At 37.3% G+C, this 11151-nt stretch overlaps 1 protein-coding gene across 3 annotated transcripts in view; it reads left to right on the forward strand.

The window, feature by feature from the left end:
• Positions 1 to 11151, forward strand: part of LOC113233443 — an 86743-nt gene that overhangs the window by 50605 nt on the left and 24987 nt on the right. For all 3 annotated transcript variants that reach the window (XM_026468583.1, XM_026468581.1, XM_026468582.1), the window contains 2 exons: positions 1926 to 2043; positions 8510 to 8592. In XM_026468583.1, the coding sequence (XP_026324368.1) occupies positions 1926 to 2043; positions 8510 to 8592 (201 nt within the window). The remainder of the gene's footprint in view (positions 1 to 1925; positions 2044 to 8509; positions 8593 to 11151) is intronic.

An 11151-nucleotide genomic window follows, 5' to 3' on the forward strand; every position in this document is an offset into this window, starting at 1 on the left:
ATTTTCAATACAAATCGGCAATTTCATACTTTAACCCCTATTATTAAGTGACGGGACGAACAAGTCGTGCGGCCGATTATAAGCTACCTCGCCTGTCCATATCAGTTGCAGTGCCACACACGAGCTTTAAATCGCAAAGATCTGAAGTGCACTGCCACTGCGCCCGTCACCCTGAGACATAAGTTGACAAGTCCCATGTGCCTGTAATTTCACCAACACCCTTCAAAATAGGACCACAGAAATAGTGACATTACTGCTTGGCGCCAGAAACAGGTAAGATGGCAGTACTATCTTAGACGAACTCTTTCACTCTACTGCTAACTAAGATTTACGACAAATATTTAGTTGTAAATAGTTTTTGCCCTCAAATTCGGGCGTTAATGAATTTGAACCCTATTTAAACCCGGCGTTAACAAACCGCTAGGTTAAAACCCGGGCTCTTGTCCATCTCTGTAAGTGACTATTGTACTTACATATTATTCGTATAATTTAATAATTCATTGCTATAAAATTCACAAATGTATCTATTTATACATTTATTGATACACCATTTCTATTTTGCATATTTTAACCATAACCAACGGTCTGAATAGGGGGTTCCAAATGAGTAGATAAATGTCTACATATAGATACAAGGAGTGGCATATGTAAGTAAGTACAAGCGCGTGGTCATTTAATAACGGACGCACTCAACTTAGCCCCGCACTAGGAAAACCATGTGTCACGGGTGCCATGTAGGTACACACACATAGACAACCACAAATTACACCCAAACTCACGAGAGAAATAAATGTAGGCCATACAAATATTTCTCCCGGCCCGGGAATCGAACCTAGGACCTCTGTGGCAGTCCGGCATGGCAACCGTTCGGCCACGGAGGCAGTTTGTAGCATGGACTGATTTAAAACCACCAAATGTTAATTAATTACTTTTTCGGATTCCGGATTTCCGGAAATAGTTTTACTGCATCAAGGGATAATAAAAATATCCACAATGTCCGCAAAGTTAAAACAAACTATTGCTTGTAGTTTATTAAAAAAATCTTTACTTTGATCATGGGCCAATAACTCAATAGGACTGCTAAACGCGGTACAAGAAAGAGTAGTCTGGTATTTAGTACCTATAATAGAATACCAGATGTCGCGACGAGTACCACATAGCTATTTTTTAACCAATTTGTTTTACATTGACTATATGGTGTCGTTTATTGTATACAGTTTATGGATGCTGCTGCTGCTATTTTTTATTTTCTTTAGAATTAGCTCCATCTACCCATTTTAGCTGGGTTTCATTTTTAAATTTATTTTGTAATGCCGAGTTCATGCAAGAAAGCGAAAAACGCAAGTGAAAGACTCGTGAACCCATGCCATTATTGAATTATCAAAATTATTTTCTGAACTTGAACAAATATGCAAATATTTGTTAAAGTTCAGAAAATAATTTTAAGTCATGATCAAAATTTTTTAATTACAAGGAAAAGAACAAACCACTTATATTTTATATAGTATATATCGTATAGCGCTATCTAGATACAAGACGAGATTTTGACCTTTTTCAGAGATACGATTTATAGTTTGGAGATTAGCAATCCTCTTGAGTTGTCAGCCCATGCTTTGGTGAAAGGTTAGTTATCTGCATTTCTTACATGGCGCCACTAGATTTACTTTAAAATCCAACGTCAGCTTCCTATGAGTAGTTTATACGCAGACATTTATCGACTCATTTGGAACAACCTATTCCGACCATTGTATGTAACAGACCAAACCGAACTTAAAATTCCACACACTCTTCAATTAGGTATTACAAATTTGTGAATTCTACACACCCTATACATTAAAGTATGTAGTCAACGTAAAACTATGTAGTCAGTTATATAAGTATTTGTATTATAAAGCTGGTGCATGATTTGATGTTGTTTGTTGCAGTGTTCGAGATGCTGGTGTGTGCACGGCAGTGCGCGCGACGACAGTCGCTCTCGCTCACATTTGGCGAATTCTGCGTGTTTGCCGCGGAACTTAGACGATGGTCACGACAGACCCGGCAGTAAGTCATCTTTACCTAGTTCTTAGAATATAATGACAATACTACTATTACTAATACTATAAATCTAGTCCATACACCAAAGGCAAGATATGTATAAAAACACACAGAAATGTTGCAAATTCTCACAAGTTACATACTACTTCTCAGGTGGAAATAGGTTGCACCAAACATCACCTGTTGCTTTCTCTATTCGCTAAAGAATCGATGCGACGAAGATTCTCATGCACTGTTGTCTCTTCCGGGTGTATAAGAACAAATTCAAAATGTATATGGACACGTCCAAACTAGAGCAGTAGGGATTTTTGATACCGGGCTCTCCTAGTTTACGCTCCAGTCTTTCACAAATATTAAATAAATAAGCTCTGCTTATTAGTTCTTTGTCGTTTATTGTGTGAAAAAACAAACAATAACATGGGACATGATAATCAGACATCATTATTTAAGCAACACCTTTTCCTTATTTTGATGTTTCAATGTATTTTATTTAATAAGTAATAACAGAAAAGAATGAATTTATAAAACATTTTTTTTAAAAACGTTAATGTGAATTATAATAATAGAAGTGTAACATGTATTATTATTTTCTCTTATGACATAAAAGTAATGTATTACTGGTTTTCGTATCTGAGCTATAAAGTCCTAATATTTATGTTGGACGTAATTTATAGTCATTAGTATAAGCCTTACAAAGGAAGGCGGAGACCAAGGTATACCAGTTACAATTCATTTTTTGACATTTATTGTTTCGGCTGTTAATCATTCTCAAACGTGACTATTATATCATGATCCCTCGTTGTTATGACATATTTTGATGAAAATATCTTAACAATCTTTAAAGCGTTGCCAATGATAGTTTAGAGAGGTAGTTTCAAGGTTTCTTAAGTTTTTCAACATGATTATAGATTTCTCAATTGTTGGTTTGCGCCATGAGCAATGACGCAGTATTATACGCGTTATGTAGTATGTAATTGATATGGTATAACATTTTTTCATTTTCATGGCCTTGTGCCTATTGCGCATAATACAATGGTGCAATCCTGTGGGTGTATGTACCACAGCATTCTGAATAGGTAGTTAACTTCAGGTTGTCTATTCCTTCAGCTCTATACTTGGATGAGCTCGGTAGCCCTGCGGTTTGAGATGATCTCGAGATCGATTCCCGCTTGGGTCAATTTTGATAACTAGTTTGTCTAGATTAATTCTGGTCTGGGTGTTTAGGGCATTGCCCCAGAAGTTAATTTCTTTGTTACTCATAGTACAGGATAATATTGGGCCCAGGGCATTTGCATTGGGGCTTTGTTTCCAATAGTTCTATTTTGGGATGTAACTATAAAATTTTGGTATACCTGAAAAAATGGACACATGCACCAGAGTTGTTTTATTGTGTATATAAGTGTGTATAAGACACTTGTCTACCACTTGCACCGAAGAAAATTCCGCAGAGGACAAGCATAACTTTAATTAAGTAGATACCTCTCTGTGTAAGTAAGTAGGATACGCATTTGTAAATAAGCCATACTGAACTCAATATTTGTTTTTAAACTTGATTCAATAATATCCATGTACCTCTATATAGTTACACAAAATTTAGATGCAGGTTTAACATGTCCGCTTATGAGTATAAACATTAACAAACGTACAAATTTACAAGAAACAATACGAGGTTATCTGGAAAATGTAGGAAAATAAAATTAATTATATAACTAAGCCGTAAGTTTAACAAGCTTGAGGCGCGAAATGTCGTCTCTTGTATACGACATTATTGTTGCGTCACGTATGCCAATAACTTTTGAGAAGTGAGAAGAAGCGTCGGCGCACGCGTCCACTTTCTGAATAACAATAAACAAGTTACCCGGCGCAAGTGTCGTGGCGATTAGTGAATTTATACTTGCTCTGACACAAATTATCTAATTTGGAACCAGGTAATCGGTGTGATTGCCTGGCACATTAGTGATACCGAATCTGTACCGAATACCGAATTTGATCTGAACCTATAACTGTACACGCTGTGTGCATAAGTGTGTGTCTGAACAGGACACTGCTCCGGCACTAGCCCGGAGAGATAGTAGATAAGAGCTAGATATCCTCCGGTCCAGTTGCGTAGGACCTTGGGAACTGGAGAGACGCCGTTTTTCGGGAAGTCAGCGTGCCTTACAGCTCTGCCACTAAAGAGGAGATTTGGTAGACGGTTTAAAGTCGACTGCTCAGCGGTGTCAACCGTTATACAGCTCCAGTACCTATCTGGAAAATATGGAGGGTGCTGCACGTGCATCCGGGGCGGCTCACTTAAGGCCTTTCAGAAAACCGGATTACGTCCCTGCAAACGGGCTGATTTTGGGTTAGGACCTGACTTAGATGGTCCCTGCGCGGGCATGCTCACGCAGATCATAGAGCCCTTCTCATATACCCGAAGGGTCGATAGGGAAGATCACTATAATCAAAATTAATATAGAAACATATGGGGCTGTACATGCTGAGTTCAGACCTTTACTTTAGGTATGTCTATCAAGACATCTTAATACCCAACAAAATAATTACAGGGTACAGTCAAGATGGAATATCGACACGCACGAATACTCGTTGATATAGATCTAGAGAACGTGTCCTGAATATCAGATGTCGTGACGGAGGTTACGTCACCCGAAGATTATATTGGCAACTATTGAACCACGAATTTGTTACATGTGACTTTAAACGCTCTTGCAGTATATGCAGGGTTCGAAGGAATAAATAATAAAATATGATAATTAATTATCATTAATCACGGTAAATGTCATCATGAATGTACCTTGATATTTACACAATTATAATTGAATGGTTGGGCCTACCGCCTCTCAAGCAGAGGCCATAAGTTAGAATTCGAGTTCGCACCTCTGAGTTTCTCGAAATTTAATTTGAAATTTTCCATGAGCTTTTCGGTGAAGGAAAATATTTTGATTAAACCTACTCGTCGTAGAAGATTCACAAAACCCACATTGGGCCAACGTAGCGGACTATGGCCTAAAACCCTCGCCTGAGAGGAGACCCGTGCCCAGCAGTGGAACGTTTGAACAGGTTGATAGTGAACAGAATGCTACTGCTAGCAACGTAGTGCCATGTTATCAGAGTTGTATCCAAATGTATCAAATGTCAATTTCAAAAAAAGTCTCAAACATCAAAATCAACAAAATCGTTTTCCTAAAAGTTTTTTTTCGTGTTTATCACAGACATATATCTAGATAGACGCCGCAAGTACAGCAATTTGTATGAAAACCAAGCGTGCCACATTTTTTTACACACTATGACGTCACAAGAACTATTTACTGATGGAAAAATCCTTCCGCTCGCTCTAAATCGATTGATTGAACGGAAGACACGTAAACACGCGTATTCCATTCAATTAATCGATTCTAATTAGAATATTTTTTATTCAAGTATTTGTTGATTAGAAGTAGTTGTAATATTAATATAGTAGAAAAATACTAGAAAAAGATAGTTAAGTCCTTTATTTTTACTTGTTTTTAAAAAATGTTGATTACTTAAAAAAATTGAGACTAATTTTTAATCGACTTCAATTATAAAAATTATTGTCCGTCCAATAAAATGAGCTAATTATACTACATCTTTTTGTAATAGAAGATCTTATCGATTAACTTAAATAATGAAAACGCGCGTCAATATATGAACTGCGACTGTCTTAATTAATTTTACGAGATTGTTTTCTGTTGGTAATTGATCAAATTGATGAATGGCAAGACAAATGAAAATGTTACTGCTGACAAAATATGGTAAAATCTTATTAATCAGAAGAGGTTTACTTAATGACGGCCTCGTGTGAAATTTCTGTGATTTGTTTATTATTTCTCGGATTACTAACTCTGCTACTCTGCATATGTGGATAGAATCTTAGGTGGAATAAACTAGACCACCATCGTCCTCGAAAGCAACGAACTCATACATACTCGTATGACCAACTCCAGGTTTTTGTAAAGACATGGCACTGTTAATTCTTTGCATTATATATTTTTTTGTATTACGCGTACTACAAAAAATTTGTGAAATTTAGCAATCTTAAAATAGTTACACGGATACAATGGAAACAATATTATTTTCAGTTTTATTGTCTTAATATTGATTTGTAATGATTAAAAGTTAAGTTGAACTTATTTATTGACATATATCTCTTAAATATTTTGTTTATTTTTTATTTAATTGCACATGGTAAATGATTTTTCGTTAAAGAAAAATACGCGATGTTTATTTCGTAAAATTATGAAAGCGCCATCTATATGCTCCTTGGCGAAACTAACAGTTGACACTACTATAATTCCGAATTGACAACGTGACTATCAAAACTCAACTTGTTTTATTTATTTTTCTTCATGAAAATGCGGAATAATTATTGAAAACAATGTAATTTTAATAGATTTTATTATTACATACTTTTATTTTTTTAACTGTCGAAATTCTCTGAATGTAAATAACATGAAGTACTTAAACATTATACTACAATAAGACGATTCGGAACATCAAAAAAGAAAGAGATGGCATTATATAGTTCACATATCGTTATCTCTTTCCCATTTTTAGTAAGGAATAGACAATATTGGGAAATCATTCGTTCTTTCAATCACTTTTGCAATAATACATTACTTGGTTGACAGGTTCGTCATGGTACGAATATGAGTAATATTATAATAAGATTGTTTTTGGAAAGGTTATGGTAGGCCCCCTGATAATAGATACTACAAAATTGAAAAAAAAAAGAAACGTTACTAAACGTTATAACATAAGTGTTATAGAATTTTTTTATAATATTGCTAAGGTCACAATAATTTCCATCCCTTTGTTTTCAAAATCGATCAGAATCGAGAACAGTGTTGCCTGACGTATAAATCACTAAATGTTACATTTGGCCAAAGAAATGTACAAGCGGCCGTAGCACGAAACTGAATGCATTATACAAAAGTGCGTTCGTTCGATATTCATGACGTATTAACAAAGGGTCGTAAATATATCGCACCAAGTAAAAGTCGCAGTGTATTACAAATATGAGGCATACACTCTGTTGCAAATTCGTTTTGTCGAAATTCATACGAAACCAAAATAATTGTTTTTAAAATTAATTATGCATCTTCTGATTACAAAATCACTTGCCCGTGAAAGGAAACGTTCCTGTTTACCCGTTTACCCACAGTTATGGTGCTTTGCAGTTTATAGTGGCACAATATGCATTTTTCGCGTTTTCGACTGGTGTTTATCTACAAAACGGTCGAGAGTGTTCTGAAGTGTAGCAGCGGCAAGTGAATTTCACTTACTTTGGGCACGCGAAGTACGTACATTTGCGGCGTCTATCTAGATATATTTTTTTTTTTTTTTTTAATTTATTTATTTATTTATTTATTTCAGGCAACTAGGACCCATAGATACATACCTTACAGACTAACATAACATATATGTCTGTGGTGCTTATAAAATTTTCACACAGTTTGTCTTTTTTAGCCAAAATTAATGAGATAAAACTATGAATCAGCACGTATAATTATCATAATAATTATAAAGAAATTAAATAACTTGATAATTTCGAAGCCTGAGTACCTTATGTAGTTGAGTAGCATAATCGATTGCAACGCTTGCATTGCAAGGCTAACAATAATTGTTAAATCCTGTTTCTTGGAACAAAATTTCGCAAGTAGTGTTCGATGTTTTTATTAGCGAAACTGTTTTATCCAAATGTGTGTGTGAGCAATAAATGATTTTCAAAACCAACACGTCACTGCCACTGCGCCTGAGACATAAGTCGACAAGTCCCATATGCCTGTAATTTCACTAGCACTCTTATCCTTCAAAAGCGGAACACAGTGATACTGACATTACTGCTTGGCGCCAGCAATAGGTAAGGTGTCAGTACTTCCCTGCTGCTAAATCCATATGTCCATAAATCCTTGAAATGCGTTAGATATTTTTTTGCCACAGTCCAATTAGAATTAGTCGTGTTGGTGGGAAAGTTTTAATTGCCGTAAGGGCACAGACGGTGCCTTTGTCGAGTTTGCAATGCATCATTCATCATTATAAATCCGTCGATGACGTTAACTTGAACCAATGCAGTAGCTTGCCGCACCCGATCTTGAACCGTCTGCCTCACCGCTGCCGGGTGCCCACGACACACGCGAGCATTGACCTTTCAATACCACACATGGAAACATTTTTCATGCACTGAATCACGACACACAACTTGCACTTCTATACTATGCTCGATTTATCTCGTAAACAAGACTTACACACTGGATAGTACCATATTACCAGCGACTAGGCGGATAAAACGTACTTTGCTAGCTCGTATTACCGCGAAGTTAGAGTACAGCTAGGCTTACATTATTAATTGAATTTAATCCGTTTAGTCGTTGCAACGTTGAGTAGCAAAGATCTGTCCTTTTCGCAGTTGTGAAATATAGTTTCTCGTCCTAACTTGTGTGGTCTCTTGCAGGAACCCCACAAAGCCAGAATCACCCAACTGGAGCCTCGACAAAGAACTGCGGGATTTAGACGCGATATGCAAACACGTGAATGGTAAGAACACTACAATGTTTTTTTATTACTCGCACATTGCCTGTTTATTGACCTTTTATGTCATATTAAATGTTTATGCCATAAAAAATGTACAATGACAAAGTAAATACGAAGTTGACACAAGAAATTTTATTTTTATATTTTGTTCGCGTCTTGTTTCGTCACATGAGGACGCGGAATCGCTTTATTTCGCGTTGCGGAAGGTCGATTGGAGACAACGTCGAGGCGAATCGTGAATAGTGACTAATATTTCGCACGGTACCAATCCAGAAATACGCGTCTGGTAGTGCCTGCAGCACAGCTAACGTGTCTTGCTTGCGACTTTAGTAAAATCGCTGTACGGTGTTGGTTTAACATCTTTACGTATTGACACACTCCCACTACTTGTAATGTATTAGATACTTACGCGTTTGACTTCGCGTTGTTCGCCGCACGTGACTCCCTGGAAATGATGCTATGGCATTTCTTTGTCAAATCAATTCATTATATACAGACTAAACAGTCTGTAGTAGTTTAGATATGGGAGGCGTTAGTTGTTAAAACTATTCTTTAATGTAACTGTTTTGATTACTAAGATAAATACCAACGTCCAAACAATACAACATCATTAATTATTGTAGCACATTTCAAACATTTATACTGCGCAGCGTGTAATGGCAGGAACGATCTTAATTTTCCACATTTTGTTCGTTTGATTCACGGTCGGATTGCTTCGAATTCGCACTTGTTTTATAAACACTAACTACATTGTTTGGTTAATTTCAACAACCAGCATTAAGTTTAACCCTTTCATGAACATTAACAGCGTTTACCCTAAAATTTAATATTATATTGTGATAGTACGGGGTACCCCGTTTCGCTATATGGATCTCAAAAAACTAACTACGGGCCTTACAGTGCGATTTCCAAGTAGTATCTGTATAGTTGCCGCCTACTGCTTTTCCATAGACAAGTATCAACAACGTACTGACAAAATTCAATGATTAAGAGCCTATGTACACGGCGTATTTTATACGCGCCGTAAACGCACGGCATCTGCGCGTATAAGCGCCGCAGACGCGCTGTAGCCACACGTATTAATTTTAGTTTTGTTTGATAATTTCAGTTAGTTTTTGAAATGAAGCAACTACATGAAATTCTGGCGGACCCGAACTTGGGTATGGACTCGCCGGGGTTTGTAGTTAGTTGCAGGGACGAACACGTTCATGTGCCCCGGTGGTGTGTGGCCGGGGCGTTCGTCTCGTGCAGCTAGCGCGTCTTAGTAGCGGTCTAGTTGAGGTCCTTCCGGCCGCGTAGGAATCCGGGAACTGGAGAGAAACGCCGTTCATTCGGCGTCAGGAAATGAGCGTGTCTTACAGCTCCGCCACCAATGAGGAGATTTGGTAGTCGACTTAAGTCGGCGGCTCAGCGGTGGCAACCGTTAGTCGTGCGGAGCGCGACGGGAAGTGAGCGTGCCGTACAGCTCCGGTGCCTATCTGGAAAATAGGGAGGGTGCTGTACGTACACCCGGGGCGGCTCACCTAAGGCACTAGCCTTATAGAGAACCGGATGAAGTACGTGTAAAACGTGCTAATCCGGGTATAGGGCTTAGATAGTCCCTATGCGGGTTCGCTCGCACAGGTCATAGTGCCCTTCCCGCGTAACCAAGAGGTTGATAGGGAGAGGCACTAAAAACAAAACTTATGTAAAAACATATGGGACTGTCCATGAAAGAGTTAATGCTGTAATAGAGATAAGGTATTTGACAAAGAAATGGAACCTTTCAAGCTAATAAATAATCCGAGAAGTGTCTGTTTATCTGTTGTCGTTATAAATATTTTATAAATGTGAATGAGAATATTATGTCATTTGGCAAGGTATCACGGAAATTGAGCCACACTGCATGGGCTGCATCACACATTACATTATACGAGTAGTAGTACTAAATCGCGGTGCGGCAGGCAACAAATTATATTCCATTAATACTTCCTGCTTCACTCTTGGATGAATAGTTTCCCAGTCGGCAGGGCCAATTAAGTGTCATCATGACAGTATTTTGTTGGTGATCAAGGAATTACGAGAATGAATTAGATATCATAGTACTAAGATAATGATATGACAAAGAAATGAGGACACCTATTGTAACAGATGTATAGCCTACTTTATTCAATCAAAACAGTACCCACATTTCAGTAATAATATGCATCGTATAAATATACTAACAAAGACGTAAAGTTTACAATTGTTTTAGAGTATGATGCTTCATCTCAATATACATATATATTTTTTTTATTGTACCTACGAACGCGTGACATTCTTTACAAGTAAGTTATCATGTCGACTTAGCAACCACGGGTGTAATATGCAAGTAAAATCATTTATTGTCTTTTAAATATCTTAACTTGTTCATCCACTCGTAAAATCGGCGTATGTTGTGTAACTACCAAAATAAATTCAAATACGAATTCATTTTGCTTCACTAGTATTCTCTATGTTCGCTGTCGGATCAAGACTGAGCTGCCAGCCACAGCGTTTCCGCACTGTATCCGATTCGTATTCGTTTCGTATCCGAGACCATGC

Source organism: Hyposmocoma kahamanoa, unplaced genomic scaffold (assembly GCF_003589595.1).
Source record: "Hyposmocoma kahamanoa isolate Upper Pololo Valley unplaced genomic scaffold, ASM358959v1 78, whole genome shotgun sequence".
In the NCBI taxonomy this organism is placed as follows: domain Eukaryota; kingdom Metazoa; phylum Arthropoda; class Insecta; order Lepidoptera; family Cosmopterigidae; genus Hyposmocoma; species Hyposmocoma kahamanoa.